The sequence below is a fragment of the Choloepus didactylus genome, chromosome 12 (genome assembly GCF_015220235.1).
Source record: "Choloepus didactylus isolate mChoDid1 chromosome 12, mChoDid1.pri, whole genome shotgun sequence".
Taxonomy (NCBI): Eukaryota; Metazoa; Chordata; class Mammalia; order Pilosa; family Megalonychidae; genus Choloepus; species Choloepus didactylus.
In genome coordinates this window covers 17,637,792-17,665,183 of record NC_051318.1, presented here as the reverse complement: position 1 = coordinate 17,665,183, position 27,392 = coordinate 17,637,792, and the positions used below count along the sequence as shown (strand labels likewise).

General features: G+C 37.6%; 2 protein-coding genes across 3 annotated transcripts in view; both read right to left on the bottom strand.

Moving 5' to 3' along the window:
• The window catches only part of MICU2 (mitochondrial calcium uptake 2), a 171,647-nt gene that overhangs the window by 96,278 nt on the left and 47,977 nt on the right, over positions 1 to 27,392 (bottom strand). For both annotated transcript variants that reach the window (XM_037799783.1, XM_037799784.1), the window contains exon 2: positions 26,447 to 26,591. In XM_037799783.1, coding sequence (XP_037655711.1) covers positions 26,447 to 26,591 — 145 coding nt within the window. The remainder of the gene's footprint in view (positions 1 to 26,446; positions 26,592 to 27,392) is intronic.
• LOC119506712 (HIG1 domain family member 1A, mitochondrial-like) lies at positions 10,736 to 11,681 on the bottom strand. The gene has a single exon (XM_037799785.1). It carries the CDS (start codon positions 11,641 to 11,643, stop codon positions 11,362 to 11,364), a length of 282 nt encoding a protein of 93 aa, XP_037655713.1. The 5' UTR covers positions 11,644 to 11,681; the 3' UTR covers positions 10,736 to 11,361.

The following is a 27,392-nucleotide window of genomic DNA, read 5'->3' as shown; positions in this document are numbered from 1 at the left end:
TGACTCTTCCTCCATCTTTGTGGAAGAAATGGCCTTATATAGAGAGTGGTGATGGTGCTCAATACATAAATACGTGACTATACAGGGAACCAACGACTGTTTACTTAGGACGGAATGTATAGTGTTTGAACAAAACCATCTTAAAAGAAATGGGTTGATGAAGAAATCTTGAAGGCACTATATTGAGTGAAATAAGACAGACACATAAAGGCAAATATTGCAGGGTCTCACTGATATGAACTGATTATAATATGTAAACTCATAGACATGAAATATAAGTTACCAGGTGTGCCAGTTTGAATGTATTGTGTCCACCAAATGCCATTATCTTTGATGTAGTCTTGTGGGGCAGATGTTTTGGTGCTGATTAGATTTGCTTGGAATGTGCCCACCCAGCTGTGGGTGATGACTCTGATGAGATATTCCCATGGAGGCATGGCCCCACCCATTCAGGGTGGGACTTGATCAGTGGAGCCATATAAATGAGCTGACTCAAAGAGAAGGAACTCAGTGCAGCTGTGAGTGACGTTTTGAAGAGGAGCAAGCTTGCTAGAGAGGAATGTCCTGGGAGAAAGCCATTTTGAAACCAGAACTTTGGAGCAGACGCCAGCCACGTGCCTTCCCAGCTAACAGAGGTTTTCCGGACACCATTGGCCATCCTCCAGTGAAGGTACCCGATTACTGATGTGTTACCTTGGACACTTTATGGCCTTAAGACTGTAACTGTGTAGCCAAATAAACCCCCTTTTTATAAAAGTCAATCCGTCTCTGGTGTTTTGCATTCTGCAGCATTAGCAAACTAGAACACCAGGATATAGAATGAGGCTAAAGAATGGGGAGTGGTTGCTTATTATGAGCAGAATGTTCAACTAGGGTGAACTTAAATATTTGGAACTGGACAGGGGGATGGTAGCATGTAATGAAACAGTGCTAAAAGGTGTGTGAAGGTTGTGGAAAGGGTAAGCTCAGAGTCACGTGTGTCACCAGAAGGAAAGTTGGAGGTTAAAAGATGGGAATGTATAAAACAGTGAATCTTGTGGTGGACAACGTCCATGATTAACTATACAAATATTAGAAATCTCTCTCACGAACTAGAACAAATGTATGTCACTATAACTAGAGGTTAATAATAGAGAGGCATATAGGGAAAAAATACATACCTATTGCAAACTATATACTACAGTTAGTAGTATTTTAACATTCTTTCATCAACAGTAACAAATGTACTAAACCAAAACTATGAATCAATAATGGGGGGGGGGGCATGGTTAGGGGTATGGGAGGATATGAGTTTCCTTTTTTTTTTTGTCTTTGTTTCTTTTCTGGAGTAGTGAAAATGTTCTAAAAATTGAAAAAAAAATAATTGTGTGGATGGATGCACAGCTGTATGGTGGTGCCGTGGATAATTGATTGTACACTTTGGATCTTTGGATAGTTGTATGGTATCTGAACAATCTCAATAAAAATAAATAAATTAAAAAAAAACAACCAATGACACAAATATTTCAGGAAAACCATTAAAATTTGAAATTGGAATCAAGACAATTCAATAGGGAAATAAAGGTCTCAACAAATGGTGCTGGGACAACCAGATATTCACATGTGAATGAATGATTATGAACCCTAATCTCATACCATGTATAAAAATTAACTCAAAATGGATCAAAGACCTAAAAGAAAGAGCTAGAAAAACTCTTACAAGAAAACATAGGTATAAATCTTATGACCCTGGACTAGCTGACAGTTTCTTGGGTACGAAACCAAAAGAACAATGAACCAAAGGGAAAACAAACTGGACTTTATGAAAAATTAAAAAAAAAAATTTGTGTGTCAAAGGACACTGTTTTAGTTTCTGTGGCTGCTCAAGCATGTATCAGGCAAAGGGATGGAATAAAACAAGGAGAATTTATTAGCTCATGGTTTTGAGGTTGGGAAACAGTCCAAATCAAGGCATCACCAAGGTGATGCTTTTTCTCTGAAGACTGTGGTGCTGTGGGGCTGGCTGCTGGCAATCCTTGGTCCTTAGCTTGTCACGTGGCAAGGCACAGGTGGCATCTCCTGGTCTCTGCCCTCTTTTCTGGCTCTGCTGATGTTCATCTTCTGGCTGCTCTTTCTGGCCCTCTTTCTCTCTGTCTGAACTTTATTCTCTTATAAAAGACTCCAGTAATAGAATTAAGACCCATCCTGACTGAAGTGGGCTACACCTTAACAGAAGTACCTCATTACAAGGTCTTACTTACAATGGTTTCATCACTACAGGAAAGGATTAAGTTTAAGAATATGTTTTTCTGAGGTACACATAGCTTCAAACCATCACAGACACTATCAAGAAAGTGAAAAGACAACTCACAGAATGGCAGAAAATAGTCACAAATCATATATCTAGTAAAGGTCTAAAAGACAATCCAATTAAAAATGTGCAAAGGATTTGAATATTTGTCTGAAGAGGCTATTCAAATGCTCAACATAATTTTAGTCATTAGGGAACGGTAAATCAAAACCACAATGAGATACTATGTCACATCCACTAGGATGGCTAAAATAATAAAAAACAAAAATGGAAAATAACATATTAGGAAGAATGTGGAGAAACTGGAACTCCTATATACTGGTGATGGGAATACAACATGGTACAACTGCTCAAGAAAAGTTTGGTGGTCCCTCAAGAAGTTAAACAGTGTTGCCATATGATGCAGCCATTCCATTCCTAGTAATACACCCAAAAGAGGTGAAAACATATGTTCATAAAAGACTTGTACATGAACAGCATTATCCATAACTGCGGGACACTGTTATCGAGTTCTGACTTGGCGGGCCTGGGCCAGGGGAACTGATCAGCCCCTAGGAAAGGTAGTGGGGCCCGGGTGGTTGCGCCCTCCACGGCCCCCCGGGCCTGAGAAAGTGGAGCCGAATGCAGGCCCCATTTCCTCACCCCAAAGTAAAAACCATTGGGGAGGGCTTGCCGGAGAAAACCGCCCCCTTTACCTTGCCCACCCACTCCCCGTTACCGGAGCAACTCCCGCCCCCTTTTCAATCAACCTCCGCGCCCTCTCAGAACCAATCCAAGCCTTTAACCCTTATAGCTACCCCGCCCTCTAAACCGCCCAATATAAGCTTGTACTCTCCCCTAATAAACTCTCTCTCTTGGTTTCATCACCCTAAAAGAACCGTGTCCCGCCTGTTCCTTTCTCGCCGCCCTCCATACTTTGCACGCCTCCCGCCGGGGACCTGGCCGAGTCCCCCGCCTCGCCCTCGCCTCCGGGAAAGAGCCCCCGCCGCCGGTACCCTCGGAGCAATCCTGGGAGCCTAGAATTTAGCAACCGGCCGCCACCCTCCCCCAGACGAATCAACTGCGACCGCACATAACAGCCCCAAATCAGAAACAACCTAAATATCCATCAACTGAAGAATGGATAAACAAAATATGGTATATCTATACAATGGAATATCATTTGGCGATAGAAAAGTTTGGTAATGGATAGTGGTGATAGGAGCACAACATTATGAATGTAATTAATACCACTGAATTATAAATTTGAAAGTAAAGTGGGAAATTTTATGTTGCATATGTTGCCACAGTAGAAATAAAAAAACAATAAAAATAAAAGGAAGTAGTCTAAATCCAGAGGTCATGTCTTTGTACTACACAAAAAGGAATGTAAATTGAAAAACTTCAGCAATGCTTCAAGAGAAATTCAAATAGCAGAAGGAAATCTGGTGCCTTCTGTACGACAGTTTTGAATTAATAAGACACAGTCAGGTTTAAAAAGATGTTTAGAAGAAATATTAGAAAAATGAACTAAGTGTCTGAACTGAACCTGAACATTTCTTTGCCTGTCCTCTCATTCTAGAAAGCCAGAGCAAAAGTACAGTTTTTTTTTTAATTACTTTAATGGTAGTAAGAAATGAATTGAAAAAGAGGCTTCTCCTTAAATGTAATGAAATAAAATATTTTTATTTTTCAAAAGGTGTGAGATTTTTAAGAGAGCTCATATGAACAGTGAAAAATAATATATATACTTATGTGTATATAAATGGATCCAGAAATATTAGGAGGTAAAACTTGGGCTGGTAGCCTTCATCAATGCAAATTTGCACCTTAAAAACACCAACAACTACCTAAGGCCCTTAAGCCTCTTCATCAAACAGTTCGTGATTTGTCTGCAAATTCCAATGCACAGTGAATTAATTTAAGCGTTTTTTTAAATAAGGAATTCTTTTAAAATTTAAATATTCTGCCCTTAATCCATCTGTTTTTCAAATTCATATTTTCATACATTGTATTTGACTTTCGTAGTACTGGACCTAACTATAACTGTTGCCTGGACCTTCCTCACTTTCTAGGAAGTCACAGCAAAATTCAATAGGCAGTAAGAAAGGATTTGAAAAAGAGGTTTCTGCTTAAATGTAATGAAATAAAACAGAATTTATTATTAAAAAATTGATGATGAATTTTCCAGTTGAGGAAGAAGTAGAAATCACTACATATCCTTTCTTCTCACAGGCAATTTGGCAATAAACTTCAAAAGCCTTTATTAAAATGTTTTTATTTTATAACCCTTCTACAAAATTAGCCTATGAAATGAGTTAATCAAAGATTTATGAAAATGTATATTCACTAGAGCATTACTCACAATAGTGAGATATTATAAACAAGTTAAATGTTCTAACATAAGGGAACCAATTAAAGTATGGCATTATTAAAAAAGGCTATGGTGGTAGTCATTAAAAACAGCATTTTAGAAAAACAGTGACAAAAAAATTGACCAAGAAACTGCTCATGATGCATTAAATAGAAAAAATTAGGTTACAAAACAGTATTATAATCTCAAATTATAAAAAATAATGTGTTAATATTGTTAATTAAAAATATTCAGCTGAGAATGTCTTTCTGATGAGTACTGTTGAAACTTAGCATGAATTTTGTGCATTAAAGGGTTTAGTCTTTTAATTTTAGTATTTTAATTGGGAATATTAATTGTAATCTATAGTAGCTGTAGGATTTCATTTAATCATCATAACAATACTATAAGGTTCATCTCTATTATTTTACAGATCTGGAAAGAGAGACAGGAGATGTTAGGTCGCTTACCTAAGATCACAATAAGGCTAGTTAAGTGGTAGAGACAGTTGATTCCAGCCCTGTATAACTCCAATATGCCACCCTGTGTCACAATTACACTGACAGATACATCCCAAAGCATCTTCACATGTTGTTAAAAGACTCCTCAAACTTGCTTGATCAAAACAATCACCTGGGCATGTTTGTTAAAAATACAGGAATATAGGAAAGAGAGAGAGAGAGAGGCAGGTAGGTAGGTAGTAGGTAGGTACATAGATGGAGAGAGATGATAGGGAGTCAGAGATGTTGATTCCATGGGCCCATTTCAGACCATGTGAATGAAAAGCTTGAGGCTGGGGGCAGGGTTAAAAGCATAACTTGAGATTTTTAACAAGTCCTCAAGTGAACTTACTATTAAGGAAGTTTGGGAAATTCTGTTATCATATTTGATTAGAAAGGATGAAATGACACTCATTTTTACAGAGCAGTAAACAATCTTAGAGGGTTTAGGATACTAGTCCAAAGTCAACAGCTATATAGTGGCAATATATGGTGTGTGTGTGCGTGTGTGTGTGTGTGTGTGTGTGTATACATATATACACATACACATATATATAAGAATTTTATTTAAAAAAATACAGATTTATTCAAACACCATATAATCCATCCATAGTGTACAATCAAGGGCATTCGGAATAATCACTGAGTTGTACATTTATCACCACAATGAATCTGAGAACATTTCATTGCTCTAAAAAGAAAAATCCCATACTCCTTATATGCCCCCCCCCAATTATTGACACTTAGCATTGGTATGGCACCTTTGTACAATTGATGAAAGACTATTACTGTTAACTATAATCCATAGTTTATATTTCTTGTATTTATTCCCATATACTACCCTATTATTAACACTGTGTAATAGTGACATACATTTGTTCTAATTCATGGAAGAAAATTCTTATATTTGTTCTATTAACCACAGTCATCATCTGCAAGGTTCAATATGTTATACAGTTCCATGTTTTATCCTCTAGCTTTCCTTCTAGTGACATACGTGACCTTTAACTTCCCCTTTAATTCAGTGCTGTTAATTACACTCACAATAATGTACTACCTGCACCTCTATCCATTTCTAAACATTTACTATCAATCTTATCAAAGATTCTGCATAAACTACCATCAGCTCCCCATTCTCTAACCTCATTCTAGCTTCTGGTAATCTCTACTCTAGATTTTGACTCCATGAGTTTACTCATTATAATTGATTTATATTAGTGAGACCATACAATATTCGTATTTTTGTGTCTGGCTTATTTCACTCAACCTAATGTCCTCAAAGTTCATCCACGTTGTTGTATTCATCAGCACTTCATTCCTTCTTACTGCTGAGTAATATTCCATAGTATGTATATACCATATTTTGTTTATCCATTCAACAGCTGATGGACACTTGGGTTGCTTCCATCTTTTGGCAACTGTGAATAATGCTGGTATGAACATTCGTGTGCAAATATCTGTTTGAGCCCCTGCTTGCAATTCTTTTGGGTATATACCTAGTAGTGTCCTTAAAAAATGAAGGAGAGTTTAAAATATTCACAGATAAACAGAAACTGATTGAGTTCATTGACAAGAAACCTGTTCTATGTGAAATACTAAAGGGAGTGCTACAGGCTGAATGGAAAAGACGGGAGAGAGAGGTTTGGAGGAGAGTATAGAAATGAACAATATCAGTAAAGGTAACTAAACAGGTGAAAAAAAAAAGAGAGAGAGAGAGACAAAATTAAGATATGACATGTAAAAGCCAAAGGATAAAATGGTTGAAGAAAGTATTGCCTTTACAGTAATAACATTGAGTTAATGGCTTAAACTCCCCAGTCAAAAGACAAAGACTGGCAGAATGGATAAAAAATATGATCCATCTATATGCTGTCTACAAGAGATTCACTTTAGATTCAAGGTCACAAAAAGGTTGAAAGTGAAAGACTGGAAAAAGATCTCACTCATTTTTGAAGGACAATTTTGCTGAATAAAGAATGCTTGACTGGGAATTTTTCTCTTTCAGTGCCTTAAATATATCATACCTTGCATGGTTTCTGATGAGTAATCTGAACTTAGTCTTATTGAGCATTGCTTGTATATGATCTTTTCTCTTGCTGCTTTCAGAATTCTCTCTTTGTCTTTGGCATTTGACATTCTGATTAGTATGTGTCTAGGAGTAGGTCTATTAGGATTTATTGTTTGGAGTATGTTTCACTTCTTGGACATGTACATTTATGTCTTTCAAAAAAGTTGGGAAATTTTCAGCTGTTATTTCCTCAAATATTCTTTCTGCCCCTTTTCCCTTCTATTCTCCTTCTGGGATACCCATGATGCGTATATTTCTGTACTTGGTGCTGTCATTCAATTCACTGAGACCCTCCTTGGTTTTTTCCACTCTTTTCAATAACTGTCCTTTGGTCTATTAGATGCCAGACGTCCCATCCTTTAGTTTGTTGATCCTTTCTTCTGTCTTTTCAAATCTGTTGTTGTATGCCTCTAGTGTATTTTTAATCTCCTCTATCATGCCTTTCATTCCATAAAATTTTTTTTGCATGCTTTCAAATTCTCTTTATGCTCGTTCAGTGTCTTCTTAATATCCTTTATCTCTTTTGCCATATTTCCCCTCATCTCCTTGAATTGATTTAGGAGATTTGTTTGAACATCATTGTTTAGTTTTTTCAAATCCTGTGTCTCTTCTGAAGTTTTAATATGTTCCTTTGGGCCATATCTTCCTGTTTCTTAGTATGGCTTGTAATTTTTTGCTGGTGTCTTGGCATCTGGTTTTCTTGACGAGTTTACTCTGGAGGTCAGTTTCTCTCCCTTGCCTAGGGTTTTCTTGCTGATTGGCTTTGTGCTAAAGCTCTTCTTTGACACTTGGTTCAACTTATTCTAGACCTTTAGAATAGCTTGTATTTAACTTATCAGGTTTTTTTTTTCAGCTCTTATATATCTGATTCTTGCCTGGGATATATGGTACAATTTTTGAGATAGCACTATTTGTGCAATTGTTTCAACCCCAGGAGAAAGCTTCCTTTCCTCTGTTCTTCCTCCAGGAATGCTGATCTGTTTGTTTGTTTGTTTTTATTTGCCTCTATGTTTTTAATGCTCCTTTCATTACCTCTAGCTGCTTTTACCTGGGAGGCCAATACTACGAGGAGGGTCCTTCTGGAGAGGACTTTCCAAGTCAGTTTTTCCCAGTCAAAACAGCTCTACGAAGGCATTGTAGATTGGTTTGAAAGTGCCTGGGAGTGAGGGGGAGGGAGACCTGGAAGGACACCCATCTTCTTTTTGACAGCTCCCCGAATCTGTGCTTTCCTGGGCTGCCCAGCAGATGATGCTCTTTGGCAAACTACTCTCCACTACCCCAAGATGGCACTGTGTCTCTTAATCAACCCCACTTCTTTCCCTAATCAAAAGCCACAATTGGTGCCTGCTACCCCCCACCCCCACCTTTTCCTGGGGAAGAGCTGCCTTTCAGCAAACTGTTCCCTGACTCCCAAGAAGTTATTATGTCTCTAAATCTGACTTGCTCCCTCCCCTGCCAGGGATGGCGTTGAAGCAAAGGTTGCTGACTGCTTTCTGTCCTGGATAGGTTGTTCAAATTTTAGCTGTCCTTGGAGCCGGAACCCAGCAATCCGAATTTGCTAATCAAAAGCCCCAATTGGTACCTGGCTGTGCTACCCACTTCTCCTGTTCTCAGGAACGAGGACTTCTATTTCCAGCCAGGGAATAGAATCGCATGCAGCCTGCCATGCGAGTGGGGGATGGGCTCTACAGTGTGGAAACATCTACCCCACTCTTCCCTGGATTGTGTATGGTGTTCTTCTGGTCTCTGCAGTCCTCAAACAGTTGTTTCAGACAGTTCCTGGCTGTTTACTAGCTGCCCTGGAGGATGAACTAAATTCTGGAGCTCCTTATTCCACCATCTTCAAGAGCTATATATTTTAACTGCAGTAATCTTTTTTTTTCATAATTTTTATTTTGAAATAATTTCAAACATATAGGACAGTTGCAAATACAATACAAACCCCATACAGAGAACTCCAACACCCTCCACCCCCAGATATCCATAGCTACCAATTTTACATTTTGCTACCTTTGCAGTACCTTTCTTTCTCTCCTTCCTCCCTTCCCTTCCTTTCCTTCCTTCCTTCCTTCCTTCCTTCCTTCCTTCTTCCTTCCTCTCTCCCTCCCTCCTTCTCTCCCCCCCCTCTTTCTTTCAACTATATCTATTATCTTTCTATCAATTATCTACCTACCCATTTATCATCTTCTGAACATTTGAGAGCAGGTTGCCTATATCATACTCCTTGAACTCATAACACTTCCATGTACATTTCCTATGAACAAGGGTATTCACTTATGTCATTAACTTAACTGCAGTTAATTCAAGAAAATTAATATGGATATAAAGCTTAAATTCTATATTCCAATTCTTCCTTATGCCCCCCTTGAGCTTTTCTCCTCCATTCTTAGATCCACTCCAGTATCATATATTGCATTGATTGTCATTAACTCTTAATTAACTTTTTAAAAAATTAACTAAATAAAAATTTTTTTAAAAAGACATACAGTAAAAAAAATTTCAAACAAACCGTAACAAGGGAGTAAGAAAAAGAGAACTAACCTAAAATAACTACTTTACTTCCAACATGTTCCTACTCTACCCCAAGAAAATAACCTAATACAGCAACATTTCTGTGAACTTGTTCCTACCATACCCATCAGAAATTAACAAACCATAGTCATTCCTGGGCATTCCCAGAACATTAAATTTACACACGATAGCTTATCTATTCTTTTTGGGTTATCATTCCCCCTTCATTAATTGCTCTTTATCGCTAGTTCCCCTACATACTACATTATAAACCATTTATTTTAGGAGTGTGTTGTTTAACCTCCAAGTGTTTGTGAATTTTCTAAGTCTCTGATGGCTACTGACTTCTAATTGTATTCCATAGTGGTCAGAGAATGTGCTTTAATAATTTCAATTTTTTAAAATTTATTGAGGCCTGTTTTATGTTCCAGCATATGGTCTATTCTGGAGATAGTTCGTCATCACTAGGGAAGAATGTGAATCCTGGTGATTTGGGATGTAATGTTCTATATATGTCTGTCAAATCCAATTCACTTATCAGATTGTTTAGGTTTTCAATTTCCTTATTGGTCTTCTGTCTGGTTGATCTATCTAAAGGAGAGAGTGATGTGTTGAAGTCTCCCACAATTATTGTGGAAACATCCATTGCATCCATTAGTTTTGCCAGTGTTTGCCTCATGTATTTTGTGGCACCTTGACTGGGTGCATAAACATTTAGATTGTTATTTCTTCTTGTTGAATTGCCCCTTTTATTAGTATGTAGTGGTGTTCTTTGTCTGTCATAAAATCCTTGCATTTATTTATTTATTTATTTATTCTGGGTTTACTCACTTTAATAACAATATGTTTACCATGTTATCACCATGGAATGTAAAGTCAGACAAGAGAATTTCACAAGTGCAACAAAGCATTCTGTAGTATGTCACGTTTGTGTATAATGCGTGGCCAAGCCAACTTGCTCGTAAATACAAAACACCGGTAATATATTTTGTTTAACATTTTTGAATCTTACAGAACTAAACTAGAATCCATAATTAAGTTATCCTCATGTTTATTTATAAATACGATTCTACAACAAATACTACTTGTAAGCAGCTGTTACCAGGTTTTTAGGTTTAGCTTAAACACATACACACACACACACATCTTCAGTTGTAGGAGGCATTACAATGTTATAGTCCATGCACTTTTCTGAGTTCTTTGAGACTAAACCAGCCCTATACACCAAGACACTAGACAAGTTTAGAAGGTAGGCAGAAAAAAATTGATTGGGGTAAATAGCACATAACAACCAGACAATGTGATATTCTGCAGCAACTCGAAGTACTTCAGGGTTGACCTGCTGTCCTTTTTAGAACTAATTTCATCATGAGAGTTTAAGAATGTGGACATTTTACCATTATCAAGAGAATTTGGATGACATGTTTCTTTTGTGCTAACTTGACTTCCCTGAATGACCTAGTTAGTGAACTTGTCACCAATAATTTGGTCACCAGGCAAATCAAGCCGGAAAGAAAGGAAGCCAATATTCAAAATACCATGTTGTTATCTGAACCTACTCAAATGTTTTATTTTCAGCATATATGTGTAACCTTAATTTGAGGTGTTTAAATAAAACAAATACCATCAACACCAAGATGGCACGACAGCACCTCTTCTTCTAAAGGTTAGGTTTTGCCCAGTATTCCCGATACAAGGAATAGCCCATACCAAGAGCCACTGCTCCCACAACAAAGCCTTGGGCTGCCACACGCATGTGAATCAGGTGAACGGACATTTTAGTATTTCCCCTGCTCTTCAATTTGTATAATCCATATGCAACAATTGCTGCAAAACCTGCCACCCCAATCGGGACAAATGGTGCCTCTTTAGCTTTTCGGATAAGTTTAGATCCCTGATCTTCATCATATGAAGACAGAGAAACATCTGTATCGGTTGACATGACTGGTTGAAGAATCTTCCACCACCGACCACACGTCTTGAGCTTCCACTGACGTCTCAACATCCTTGCATTTAAAGTTTATTTTATCTGAGATTAATATTGCTACTCCTGTTTCCTTTGGCTGCTTGCATGAAACACTTTTTCCATCCTTTCACTTTCAATTTCTTTGTGTTCCTGTGTCTAAGATGAATCTCTTGTATGCAACATATTGATGGTTCATAGTTTTTGATCCATTCTGCTGATCTATATCTTTTAATTGGGGAGTTTAATCCATTTACATACAATGTTATTACTGTGAAGGCATTTCTTGAATCAGCCATCCTATCCTTTGGTTTATGTTTGTCAGATATATTTTTCCCCACTCTCTCTTAATGTCCTTTAATGAACCAATATTGAATCTCTTTAGTATTGAACCTTTCTCTATATCTCTCTTTCCTTTCTTTGTCCATTGGTAGGGCTTCCTTTAGTGTCTGAAGTAGGGCAGGTCTTTTATTAGCAAAATCTCTCAGTATTTGTTTGTGAAAAATTTAAGCTCTCCCTCAAATTTGAAGGAGAGTTTTGCTGGATAAAGTATTCTTGGTTGGAAATTTTTCTCTCTCAGAATTTTAAATATGTCATGCCACTGCCTTTTCACCTCCATGGTGGCCGCTGAGTAGTCACTACTTAGTGTTACGTTGTTTCCTTTGTATGTGGTGACTTGCTTTTCTCTTGCTGCTTTCAGAACTTGCTCCTTCTCCTCAGTATTTGACAGTCTGATCAGAATATGTCTTGGAGTGGGTTTACTTGGATTTATTCTATTTGGAGTTCACTGGGCATTTATGCTTTGTGTATTTACATTGTGTAGACAGTTTGGGAAGTTTTCCCCAACAATCTGAATATACTTTCTAGACCTTTACCCTTCTCTTTCCTTTCTGGGACACCAAGGAGTCTTATATTTGGATGTTTTATTTTATCTATCATATCCCTGAGGTCCATTTTGATTTTTTCCCCATTCTTTCTTTTGTTCTTTCATTTTCCATTCTGTGGTCCTCGAGGTTGCTGATTCACTGTTCAGCTTCCATTAGTCTTCTACTATGAGTATCCAGAATCTTTTTAATTTGGTCAGCAGTTTCTTTTATTGCCATAAGATCGTCTATTTTTGTATTTACTCTTGTAATTTCTTCTTTATGCTCTTCTAGAGTCTTCTTCATGTCCTTTATATCCTGTGCCATGCTCTCACTGTTTGTCTTTAGTTCTTTGATTAATTGCTCTAGGTACTGTGTCTCCTCTGATCTTTTGATTGGGTGTTTGCATTATCCATATTGTCTGGTTTTTTCATATGCTTTAAAATTTTCTGTTGTTTTTGGTCTCTTGGCATTTTCTTTACTTGATAGGGTTCTTTTAGGATATGTAGGATTATTCAAAGCCTAATTTCTAATTTGTCAGATCTACAGCTTGGTGGCGTACACTTTCTCTAACTAACCAGCAGATGGTGTCCGTGAGTCACCTATTCCCCTCAAGTCAGTTCTCCCCAACTTTGTCTTTGTGGTGTGTGGGGGTCTGATTCTTCTGGGGTCCAATTGGTGGACCAAGTTTGGATGCGGTGTTGGTCTGTCTGCCCTGAATGTGGGGTGTGTGTCTGAGCGGTTAGGGAGGGAGGGCAGCTTTAACAATCAAACCTCCCAGCTGTTCCTGGAGATTTAAGGCTGTTGCAAGAGTCTAAACCTTCATTTCAGTCTTGCCACAGATTGTCTCTGCCACTGACCCACAAGTCTTTGATATTGGCGTATGGTCCCTGGGATTTCCGAGTGGGTCCCTCTTCCAAGCTGTGCCCTTCTAGGGCCTCTGCTGAGGGAAGGTTGTGGTATGTCACAAGTGTGTGCCATCCCTCAAGGGCAGTTCTGGGCCACTGGGCCATGTATGGGTGTTCCCAGCCTGCTGAAAGGATGGCTGAATGGGGAGTGTTAATTCCCCCCTTTTCGCATAGCTCTACCTTCCCAGCTCTGGGACAAGTAGCTGTGGGTGCACAAAAGGCTATGGTCCAAGCCCGATATTGTGGCATGTGTGTGTGTTGCTGGAAACACTTCTTGTCACACTGGGTTTTTTTGGCGCAGCTCTGGGCTGTGGCGCCTGCGCCGGGCAGGAGCGTTCCCAGCCCGCCGGGAAGATGGCTGCAAGGGGCGTGGTTTTTCTCCCCTTTTGGCTAACCTCTGCCTTCCTCGCTCCGAGACAATTAGCAGTGGGTGTGCGAAAGGCTATCTTCCATGCCAGATATTGAGGCGTTTGCACAGCCCATTCCTGCCGCGCTTCACTGTGTGGTTCTCACTGCCATATCTGCAGCCGCTTTTGGGTTTTTTTAAAGAACAAATACTGAGGAGAAGTGCCTCCAAACACTGACCCTCGGTTTCCCCACACTGCAGCATGGCTACTGGATATTCACCAGCTTACTCACTCGTTTCAGAACACAGACTCCCGGTTTCACCAAGTGCACGGTCCCTGTGGATTTAGCAGACCTTGTCCAGCTGGTGCATCGCTGGAACTGGTGTTCTGGGTCACTTTCTGGCTTTTATCTAGTATTTTTCACGGAGGTATTTTTTGCCCTGCCTCTCTTAGCCGCCACCTTAGGTTCTCCCCTACTGCAGTAATCTTTACATTTAAGATTCATTTTTGGAATTTCAAAAGTCCAAGGTAAATCCACAATGACTGGGACATATGAGCATTGCCAGCATGTGCACCACAATAAATTTTATAGTCACCCTAATTATAACCTTTTCACAGTAAATTATTAATGCCAAAAGGTTAAGCTTTCTTTCTTTTTCTTTCTTTTCTCTCTCTCTCTTTCTTTCTTTCAACTGTTATAATTATTCCCTTGCATTCGTATCAACATCCTCCCTCTCTTTCACTTTGTTGTATGGTCTTGACTGACCCCAAATCTGGTCTGATCCAACTCTGTGCATATTCCACATCAGCTGTTGTGCAGCTGAACATGAAGGAGAAAAAGAGGTACAATCATGCTGATCAGACTCATTTTAAATTCATAATTAACAAGCTTAAGTGGGACTTTAATAAGCCTATCAGCAATCATCTTTCTCAATCCATTCACTTTCCTACTGATTTAGAAGACCTGTTTCCACAAACTTCCAAAACTTTCATCCTCTTCTCTGATGACCTGACCTCCAAATTCACTGAAAAATATTGAAATGGACAGATGATAATTTCCACAAGCTCCCAACAGATATTCACGTAGTCTGCATTTTCTCCTGCTATTATGGATAAACTGTCCATGCTCTCATCTACTGCCAAGCTTCCATTAGTGTACTTAAGATTCTTTCTTCTCTTAGCTTCTCAAGGACTTTGTCCTAGAAATCCTCCCCTCTAGCTCCTGCACTGTTAGTTCCTCCCTCTCTCACCTGTTAACACATATACTATTATTTCTTGCATCTTAAAAAAAAAATCCTCTCTTGATCTACTGCTTCATCTCTCTCCTTCTCTTTAAGGCAAACCCCTTTGTTGTCTATATTTACTTTTTCCATTTTCTCTTTTCCCATTTTTTCTGAAACCCACTCCAGTCAGGCTGTCTCATTCACACCATTTCATTAAAACCTTGTCAAGGTTGCCATGACCTTCATGTTGCAAACCCAATGGCCAATCCTTAGTCCTCATCTTACTTGACTTCTCAGTGGCATTTTCATAGTTGATTATTTCCTTTTCCCTGAAACATCTTCTTCACTTGGATTTCAAAACACCATACATTCCTAGTTTAACTCCTATCTCTTTAGTTGCCTCTTCTTGCTTTTCTTTACTGTTTTTTTTTACTCATCTCTCCAACCACTAAATGCTGGAATACCTCAGGGCTCAATCCTTTGACTTTTTTTCTATCACTTTTGCGATACCATCTAGCCTCCTAGCTTTACCTAGCACTCATACGCTGAAGAAACTTAAGTTTACATCTCCAGTTCGAGTCTCTCTCCTACTTGTATAATGACCTGCTTACTCGGTATCTCCACTTGAATACCTACTATGTGCCAATTACTATTCTGGGCATTTGGTTTATGTCACTGAGCAAAACAGACAAAATTTCCTGTGGTCATGGAACAGGAATTTCAGGTGGAGAAGATGAGGCAATGAACAATAAACTTAAAAGTAAGCAAATTATATACATTAAAATGTGCTAAGTGCTTTGGGAAAAAACTGAACAAGGTAAGAGAGATTGAAAGGGCAGCAGAATGGAATGGGAGGGAGGTGGTGGTGGTGTGAGGGTGGAACTTTAAATAAGGTATGGGCTTTATTGAGGAGGTGACATTTAAGCAAAGATTTGAAAAAGGTGAAGGGATTAGCAAAGCAGCTATCTGGAGAATGTGTTTCAAGCAAAGGGAACATCCTGTACAAAGGCCCTAGGATGCAAACATGTCTGTGGTGCTTGAGGAGAAGCCAAGAGTCCAGCATGACTGGACTGGGGTGAGCTAAGAGAGTAAAAGGAGTTGAGGTCAGAGAGGCAATAATGGGAGTGGTGGTGGTGGTGGTGGGGCAAATGATAATTTATATTTTAATGTTAAATTTCTTTAGTTTGACCTCAAGTACTCATCCAACTTGGATTTATGAAAAAGCAGAGTGGCAGCAGACAGCATGCTTACGAAAACGGTCTTTGGACAGAGGCACAGAACGTTAGGCTGTGGCTCGAGGAGACAGTAGCCCCATCACTGTTATGTGTATTGGCTTTTTAGCAGTCTTCCCTATACTTCCATTATGATTACAAAGCCTCCAAATGGGGTGAAGGATGGTCTTGGCATATACTTTACCCACTTCTGTTTATCTTGCCTTGGTTTGATCAGCTACATAAAAATGTAGCTCTGTATTACTAAATGAATGGAAATAAAGTATCCTTCAGCAAAATTTACTAAGGTAAAAAGACATGCATAGCCCTTCTATCTATGCTATTATAACAGCATTTGCTCTAAGATAGAGTTGTAAACATTATATAACAGAATATTGGAATGCTGGTCATTAAGGTAAAAAAGGAAAATTATGCTTGACCACAAGCATATGTAGTTTTCTAATAATATAATGACACATTATGGTATTCCTAAATACATTTTCAACAAACTTTAATACTGAAGATGCCAAAATTAATTCACTAAAACTATAATGTAGAGGAAAATACAACAAACATTATATTATACTGAAACAAGCGGCATGCTAAAATTACTGTGCTGGTTTGTATATATTATGTCCCCCAGAAAAAGTCATATTCCTTAATGCAGTTTTGTAGGGGCAGACTTATTAGTGTTGACTAAATTGGAACCTTCTGATTGAGTGTTTCAATGGAGATGTGGCCCACCCAACTGTGAGTGACACCTTTAATTAGGGTGTGACCTCTTGATTGAATATTTCCATGAAAATGTGGCCCCACTTGTTTAGCACGGGCCTTGATTAGTTTACTGGAGCCCTATATAAGAGCTCAGACAGAAGGAGCTAGCATCTGCAGCTAAGAGAGACATTTTGAAGACGGACGTTGGAAGCTGACAGACGTTTTAGAGAATGCCATTTTGAAACGCAACCTGAGAGCAAGCAGATGCCAGTCACATGCCTTCCCACCTAACAGAGGTTTTCTGGATGCCAATAGCCTTTCTCCAGTGAAGGTACCCTATGACTGATGCCTTACCTTGGACACTCTCTGGCCTTAAGACTGTAACTTTGTAACCAAATAAACCCTCTTTATAAAAGCCAATCCATTTCTGGTATTTTGCTTAATGGCAGCCTTAGCAAACCGGAACAATTACCTTAAGAAAAAGTCACAAGAAGTTTGACTATTGTGGTGACATTTTCTCCACATAAAATTTAAGTGTTTTTCTCATGACAATGATATGCCATTGCCTTCTTATGGATATAGTTTTCTTATTGAAGAGTGGTTTTTAAGTTGCTGTGTATGACTGAAGTAAAGGGTGCAATCCAGAGGACATAAGTAGGAAAAACTCAGAGCAAGAGAGCCCAGAATTTTAAGCTAAAAGCTACTGAACCACTGAATAATTTTAAGGAGAATGAGAGGATAGATCTGCTGGTATAGACAACAGAGGTCCAAACTAAAGGAAAGGAAGCTATTGCAATAATCTAGGGGAAAAGTGCTGAGAGCCTGAACTAAGGCAAAGGAAGTTAAAATGGAAAGAAAGGAAGGGACAGATAAAAGAAAAATTATGGAGTAGAAGAAGCAGGCCTTGGTGATGGATTAGTTATAAGAGATCAAAGAGATGAAGATACCTCTGAAAAATCCCAGCCAGACTGTGTGACTCAGGAAAGCAATTATGGCTGTGCCACCACTGAGAAAGAGAACACAGGAACAGAAAAAGTTTGATGGGAAAGATGACAAATTCAGTTTCAGGCAGGTTGAGTTTCAGGTGTCTATAAGGATAATACACAAGTGTAAGTAAGTGTCTTATATGTAGCAAGATTTGTACTTCTGATGGCCACAAAGAGTTCTGGACTACAGATGGAAATACACAAAGTCACAACCCCATAAGCAGTTGAAATCATGAGAGACAATAAAAATAGATCAGGGATGATCGATGAAGGGAGCAGTATCAGAAGAAACCTACCACCAAACACACACACCAAAAAAATCACACTGGAAAGGAATGAATACAAAACAAAGAACAAAAACAGGAACTTTCTATCACAGAAGCCCAGGGAGAAAAGAGTTTCAAGGAAGGAGTGGTCAACAGTGGTAAAGGTTGTTAAAAGGTCCACTGAGATGTGAGCAGAAAAAGTAGCCATTTAGCCACTGGTCTTGGTAATTTGGAGGTTATTAGTACTCTTAAGAAGCAGTAGAGAGGTAAGAAGCAGAATGTAGTACAGTGCAAAGTAAATGGATTGTGAGAAAAAAAAGGAAGGAATAAGATGGCTCTAAAAAAATCTGGCAGAAAAGAAAAATAGCTAATAGAAGTGAAATTGCAGTAGTGATTTTTCAAGGTAGCAAAGACCTATGAATATCTGTAAGTTTAAGAGAATGAGACACTAGAGACAGAAAGAATGATGGAACTAGAGGAGGGGGTGGAGGAATTAGCCTTAGCAGGGTGAGGAGCACCACTTCCACTTAATGACTGGGGGAATCTAGGTGAAGCGGAAGACCACACATTTGGTGGCTTCAACCTGCACAATTACGTGACTTTCTCCAATAGCTCATAGTAGGCTATGTTCGGTAGAAGGACATAGGGGAAAGATATTTGAAAGTAGCTATTAAAAGAGTGACAAAATAACAAACCAAGTAGCTCCAAGGAAGGAAGACGATCCAGAAGGAGCTGAGAGCTTGGGAATAATAGAATAGTTGACGCTAGAAGTTTTTATGAGGTGTACTGGGTATCAGAAAGGGAGTAAACTGGATGGATAACAGGTTGTTGCTAGTGAGTGAGATTCTGAAATTTGTGATTCTGAAATTGGAACAATTCCAGATAAAGGACGTGATGTGAATGGTAAGAATGAAGGTAAGAGAAACTGGAATTGAGGCACTCTAAAGAATTCTAGGTCTAAAGGAATTTAGCAGGGAAATAGCATCATGAAAGGGAAAACAGTGTGTCAGCTCAATAACCTAAGTCTCAAAGGAGCACACTTTCATAGTTTTTAAGAGAGTGCAATGGAGAATTGAGGATGAGATTGATCTCCCCCAACCTAGCATGAAATGAGGGAAAATGAGCAGCCAGCCTCCACTTGAAAGAGGCATGGAGAGATCATTTAAATAAGGCTCATCTACTATTATTAATAAAGTGTATTATTTGTTAAACAAAACAAACAAACAAACAAACAAAAAACCAGAACGATGGCTATCAGGTAAAAATTAGTTTAGGATCCAAAAAATCTCAGATGGTTTTATTTTTCTACTGTTTATACATGAAGAACATGGGTCAGTGGGTTGGCCCTGTTTTTCCTTGTTTTGCTGTTCATCATGATCTGTAGGAATGCAACCAAGATTACTTTTCTTCTTATCCGTGATGAAAAATGAAGATAAAGTATATTGTCTGCATAAAGGATGTATTATTTGGCCTGCAAAATTACTGAATTCTTGATTTAGTTAAATGCCTTCTGATAGAGTTTAATTGCATTCCAGTGAATAAAACAAGTGGAAATGTTATAAGGAACTAAATTGATTAAGTAGAGAGTTGCATAAAAACTTGAAACAAAGAAGAAAGCCATGGAAACTTTCAACTTGATTTTAGAAGAACACATGGACCTGCGCATAAAATAAGGTAAACTAAAGCAAAAATTAGATAAAGTGAAAAGACATAAATGAGGGGGAAAGTTGTGCTAACTACATTAAGCACAAGAGTGAAAAATAGTTGATGTCAGATGAGGAGGAAAAGGCTTAGTGAGAGAAAGTCAAAGGAAACCACTGAGTTAGGTGAAGAGAAAACAGATTAATACACATTATTTACAAGTTTATGATATGTTAATATTTGAGGGTACTGATCAGGTTTCTAACAGCCTCCACTTGAAACTCTAATGTGAAAAAAATGCATAAATTATAGTAAAAGAATATAGCATAGACATTTCTGATCATCAAGGGTTTTTTGGCTTTAAAATATTTCTAAAGAACTCTTTCATTATACTTTGTTTTCTTTTCATTTTAGCATCCTCTCTGTTTAGAACCAAAATTCTTAAAAACAAAAAAAAAAAGAAAGAAAAATCGATTCCTGCCATTTTCATTTCTTCCTCATGTTCTCCTTACCTTCCTACCAAGTTTCTGAAACTGATCTACCAAAAGTTCTAATGACCCACACTAGTGACCAAATCCAACAGGCTGTTTCCCAGTTCTCATCCCATTGGACATTTCTGTAACTCCATACTATTGACCAAACCCACTGTCAGTTCCATGACAATGTGCTCTCATCCTTGGTCACTGGGCATATTTTTAAAATCTCTGTAATTAGCTCTTCTTCCTTCATTTTTGTTTTAAATGTAGATCTTTAACAACTGTTTTTAACTTTTCCATTTTTATACGTTATGTTTATTGCAGATAAATTAAAAAATCATGTGAGAAAAAATATAAACACTGAAAATTCCATAAGCCACAGTAAACTATTCAATTTGGCTAATATCTTGGCAGACCCTATTTTATTCATAAAAATATATACATAGGGGAAAAAATGGAATATTACTTTATGTATACTTTTTTCTAACCTGCTTAATTGGGTATATGAACATCCTTCAATGCCAAGAAACATCTTTGTACAGAGAATTTTTAATGACTGCATGATATAATCATTTTATCAATGCTTTATTATTGAACATGTAAACTGTTTCAGAGCTTCAGTCATGACATACAAAATTACCACGAACATCCTTATAGCTAAATCTTTGTTGCTTTTTCTCAATTATTTATCAAAACGAAATCTTAGAAATAAAATTGCTGTATCAACGCAAAGCACTTTTTAAAGGATTTTGATTTAAATTTCCAAAATTTGCTTTAGAAAAGTTACACCAACTTACATTTCATCAGAATATATGGGAGGGTCCATTTCCAAAACACTTGCTGACACAGAGTATTACCATTTCATCTGTCAAAAAGACGTATCTCGTAGTTTTACTATGTATTCCTTTGATTACCAATGAGGCTGACCATTATTTCATACACTTATCACATCCTTATTTTCTTTCTTTGGAAATTACTTTTCATATCCTTGCTCATTTTTTCTTACTGATTTGTAAAAGCTTATATATATATTAACCCTCTTAAAGTCCTACAAATACCTTGGAAACACTTTTTACCCCAGTTTAGGTTTGCCTTTTAACACTGTTTATAGTATTTAAAAAATGTTGCTATATATGTTTTTTAAAATTTTCATGTGGTTCTCTTAAGGAGGTGACCCATAATAAAATCGAGGTTTGTGAAAGTGCTGGGCTCAGATAATGATACTAGTTATTACTGGCCACATCCCATTTGCAGGTACTATGTCAGGAACTTGGCCCTAAGGAGGGATATTAGTGTCTTATTTCACAAATGAGGAAAATAAAACCCAGATATTATCTCAAAATTTTCTCCAAGACCCACAGATATTTAATGGGAGATCTGGGGTTCAAATCTACCTGCTATGTCTGATTCTAAAATCTACAGACTAATTCAAAAATTTTAGGAGAAAATTAGAGAGGAAAATAAATTTGAGTTGGGCCTTTAACTGGCACTTAGGCAACCAGAGTCCCTTAATAAACAGTATCTCTGTGTACTCCGAATATCTCTAAACTCTAAAAATCTAAGATGAGTCATATATCTATATGCAAAAGCCCTTGCCTTCAGGAAAAAAAAAGATCTTGAAAGGTTATTTTAAAAGTTTTATGCATGTGTAGGATAGTAACAAAGTAACATATAGCAGGAATAAGGAATTTACGGTTGTGGCAGAGAGTAAGTTTCTGTTATGAGATATCAGGTTTAGTTACATTTAGATTTCTGAAATATTTTTGCTTTCTGAAACTGTGCATTCAACCTATTGAGAACAGCTTTAATATAAATTGACATAATATCTAGATGAGAACTAATCTCTTAACTATAATATTCAACAGTATCTGATATTAAAATTTTTATGACTTCTTTAAAATTTAAGAATCATCTTTGAGTTTTAATATTTCCAATCAAATTTGTTTTCTATTCCTTACTATTCCCTAAACTTGAAAAGCACTCTGCTTTCTACTGTTCAGTTTTTAAGACAAGTCTTTATTATTTCCATCTGGTTTCATGCTACTCTACAAGTCATCAGGGAGGTTTAATTTTGTATTTTTAAGGTCTTTATGCAATATTATCTGTTGACAAGGCAGCGGATGGTCTGTTTCTTAGACTGAAGACATGTCATCAGTAAAGTATTCTAAAAACAATATTTGAGAGATGAAGCAATATGGTTATAGACATGAAATAAGAGTTCTAGAAGAAATTCCTTTTTCCTATGCAAAGGTTCCCTGTTGCATAAATAAATTAACCCAGTACTTCCCAAAGTATATTCCACGAAAACCTAGTCCTTTTAGATGCTCAAAAAAGAATTCTTAGAAACACCTCCCCCTGGTGAGCACTATGGAAGTCTAGTAATACATTGCCGATTGGTCTCTCATTACTTCTAGAAAATGGGCAGGGCAGCTCACAGCTAACTAGATACTCATCAGGAACTACTAAAATGTGATGAAGGAGGGGCTGGCATGGGGGTGGGAGTGCAGAGAATGGACACCCTGCCCCAAGCATAGGAGGTTCACTCATGGTTAGTGCCCCAAATGTGCTCTTTCTCACCTCTTTTTCTCCATTACAATTATTTATTTATTTATTTTTACTTGGAATGGCTTCCCCTTATTCACCTGGAAAACATCTAATAATCTAAGGCTGGTGTCAGGCATCACTTTTCCTATAAAGTCTTTCCTGAGATGCTTCTCTCTCCATTCCCTTCTTGGCCTCTTGCTGTACCAAATACATACTTCTATTACCAATCTGTTTTGTCTTATTTTATTCATCTGTTTACACGGAGGCGAGGATCACATATTACTCTCTTGCCATTCCAAGCACCTAGTAGTGTGCCTGGAACAGAATGGACACTCAATAAATATCTGCTGAATAAATGAATGTAGAAGGGTACAGAGTTACTATAAATCCTATTAACCTTGAATCCTTGATTCATGGTATTATTTTCTACCTTGGTTAACGGCTTCTGCTAGAAATCTAGAAGTACGGGGCATTTTTCAAGCACAGTACTTATGCATTATTTTATACTTGTTTATTTAAACAGATTATAAGATTTGTTTTGTTAATTTTTCTATCACCAGTACCCAGCACAGGGCTTGGGAATCAATGCTGAGTGAAGTCATTCTAGACTTCTCTTACTTCCTTCCCCCCACATTTAATCAGTCATCTAGGTCTACTGATTCCAACTCTGAAACTACTCTTAAATGTCTTTGTCTTTCACCACACTTACACTGCCACTGCCTTAATTGAGATCCTGATTTCCTCCGGCCTGGACAGGTGCGACCTCTTGCCTCTGAAGCTTAAAATCCTCCAGAGGCTCTCTGTCACATTCAAGATGAGCTACTTCTTTAAGATGGCATCAAAGGATCATCTTCACAATTTAACCCCTGCCTACTTCCCCAGCCTCACCTTCTGCCACTCCTCCATATGTCCTCATACTGAACCATTTGGCCATTTCTCTGAATAGGTCCGATTGCTTTAGAAGGTGACCATGTGAAATCTGTATCCTGTGCCTGGCATGCTCTTCTCTCATTAATTACTATGTGAACTCCTACCTACTACATTTCTTTTACATTTTATTATAAATTTAAATATGTTTTATATATCAAAAGATTCTACTTATATGTAATAACATATATCCCTAAATTCATCACTCAACCCCAAAACTAGAACATTAACAGTAACTTATATCTACTGATGCATTTCTCTCCATTCCATCTCTCCACTTCTCTGCCAGAGGTAACCACTACCCTACATTGTGTCTAACATTCCATTATTTTTAAAAAATACAGTTTCAATACAAACACACATATAATTTATGCACCACACAATTCACCATTTAAGGTGTATAATTCAGTGCTTTTTAGTATATTCAGAGATATATGCCACCATCACCACAGTCAATTTTAGAACATTTTCATCACCTCAAAAAGGAACCTGTACACTTAGACAACACAACCTCCTACTCTCAGTCCCCACAACTGTATGCATCACTACTCTATTAATCTAGAATTGAGTTTTGTGTAAAATGTATAAAGAAAGGTGAAAGGAAGGTTACATTTTTTCCCATATGAATATCTAATTGTTCCTAGCACCATTTGTTGAATAAACCTTCCTTTCCCCACTGATTTGCAATGCCACCTCTATTACATATCAAAGCTCCATATCTGCCCATGTGTTTCTGGGCTCTATCAATTCTATTCTGTTGGTCAATTTGTCTATTCCCATGCAAATACCTCTCTATGCTAATTACCATAGCTTTATAAGTCTTATTACCTGGTAGGACAACTTCTCCATTTTCTTCTTCTTCAGGAGTGTCTTAGCTAGTCTAAGCCCTTTGTTCTTTCATATAAATTTTCAAATCAGCTTGCCAAAGAACATAAGCACGCGCGCATGCACACACACACTGGGATTACTGGAACTGCATTAACTCTAAAGACCAGTGGTTACAAACTGCGGTCTACAGGCCTGATTAGGCTTATAAAAATATTTAGGCGAGTAGCAGAGAATTTCGTAAAAATGTTTAGTATGAATGCTCTAACAAGGCCATGATTCTCTAGTTAAGCCATACAGGCTGCTCACTTCCAGTCCAGCAATGGAGTGGAATTAGTGTGTGAGTCAACTCACACACTAATTTTTTTTCTGCTTGATCCTTCAAGTTTTTGAATTTGCCACTTGTTCTTCTAGACCATTCATTCCTAAGGTTCTCTTCTAGCGCTCTTATTCCCTTCTCAAGATGCCAGCTGACAGCTCCAGAATTCCTATTTCTTCATTATGTAGACAAATTTAACCCATCTTTGTCTAAATCTCTACCATACACATCCAAAGAGTAGTAACTTTCTTTACTAGATAGATCCCTTGAGGTATTTCTCCAAACAAAAGAACATTTTTTTCCTAAAAGGTATTCTCAATGTCAAAGCTACTTGCTCAAAAAACAGCCAACATTTTAAAAATTTCTTCCTTTCTTTCATAGGTTTCTTAAAAAATGGGACTCATATGATATACAATACTTTTTAAAAGAAATCTTTTTGTATCTCTCTGATTATTTACTTAGACTACGTTTTTAGGAGTGAGCTTACTGTGTCAAAGGGAATAAATATTTCTAAGGCTTTTGATACATATTGCCAACATTCTCTCCAAAGAAGCTGTATCAAAATGAACTAAATATATTTTTACGACCTTATTTTCCTGTTCATAAACCTTCATTGCTCCCTCTTTGGTTCAAGATAAAGTTCCTGACAAATATATACTCCTCTGGTGGTTGGATAGGATCATTGAAATCCGCTGTACAATGTAGTTCGTTTGTTTTTCAGTTTGATTTCTCACTACTCCCCAACACAATCCTTTGATTCCATTGACTGATGAATTTATTTTTCCTAGAACATGCCATGATCATTCATTTTGTTTTTGTTCACTCCATCCCTCAATATTTGGAAAGCCTCCCTAAATCCTCTCAGATTTTTTCAATTCAATCTATACTTCTCTTAGTCCTCACCATGCTTTAGCCCCATTTCAGCTGTTCCAAATACAGCTGTTTATAGGGCAGGTTTTTATAGAACCCTGCCGCAATATGGGGCACAGAGGACAGGGGACATGCTTACTATCTGCAGAGCACAAGGGATTAGTTTAGATAATAAACTAAGAATTTCTGATATCATTTGAAAGAATTGAGAATTGGCGACATATGAAATCAAATTATGTAGTTAACAGTTCTTGAATTTCTGCTTCTCAGCAAATCTGTCAGGGTTGTTTACATATGATGGCATGACTTCATTATCAGGCCCTCATGACTGCACAGTCTAGTTTCATTTTTTTGCTCAAATTAAAACCCTATTACTGCCCAAAACTAATATCCCGGACAAATTAATTATGCTATTAATAATATATTTAGTGACATTTAAAAATTTATCTATTTTTTTCCTCTTCTCTATAGAAAAACCCATATATACAATAACTATTTCTAAGATAGATACATATAAGTTTAAACTCACTTGTTCTCAAGGAATGAAAAGGTTAAATAATAAGTACATGCACGGTACAAAGAATGATATAATTAAAATGAAGAAAAGCTGATTTTTTAGTCCTAATGTTTAATCATTTTCATTTAAAAAATAAAAAACTCACGTTCCATTTGCTCAAACATTACTGAAAAGAGGAAGTCCCTTGGTGTCATATAATATTCTCCTTCATGTTCCAATGAAGAAAACTGCAGGAAGCGCTGTTTTCGGAGACACAGTTTCCCTACTGTCTCCCCAGAGTCAACATTTTTCTAAAAGGAAAAAAAAAAATTAAGATTTTTTTCAGTATTATTTCCAAAGTTAGCTACTACTAAAATAATTTTTAAGGTATAATTTCAGCCCTTAAGTCTAACAACTCCCCCAATTTTAAATCATTCATGTAACAAATACTGAGTGCCTACCATGCTACCAAGCACTGCTTTAGGCACTGAAGACGCAGCAGTGAACACAACTGCCGTGAGAGAACTTAAGTTCCAGAAAGGAAAAAGGACAATTAGTGAATAAATGTACAAAATAACGTCAGATTGTTAAAAGCACCATGAAGAAATAGAAAACAGGATCAGACAGGGATAAGGGATACTATTTTAGACAGGATAATCAGGGATGGGCTTTCTGAAGAAGTAACACTTAAAGAGACTAAATGAGGTGGAGCTAGTTAGCAGGGGGCTCTGCGGAGGAAGGGCACTTGAAGCAAAGGTACAGCAAGAACAGACCATGGAGTGATAAGCCTGGTGTGTCAAGGAACAGCGGGAAGGCCACTGTTAACAGACTGACCAGGTAAGGAAGCACTTGGCAGAAGATCAGATCAGAGAAGAGCAAGCAACAGATCACAAAAAGCTGTGCATTCCCAAAGATAAAATATATCTGACAAACAGCTCTGCTTTCTGAAAAATAAGTGAGAGAATTATGGGGTGGAAAGTGCTAAAAGAACAGAAAGGGGTTAAATGTTGTTAGTGTAGGAGTCTGTATATCCTGCTATGGCACCCAGATATTGACCCCGCTGTTGACAGACAATACTGAAATGTTTACTGTTAACTTTTCATTGAGCACTT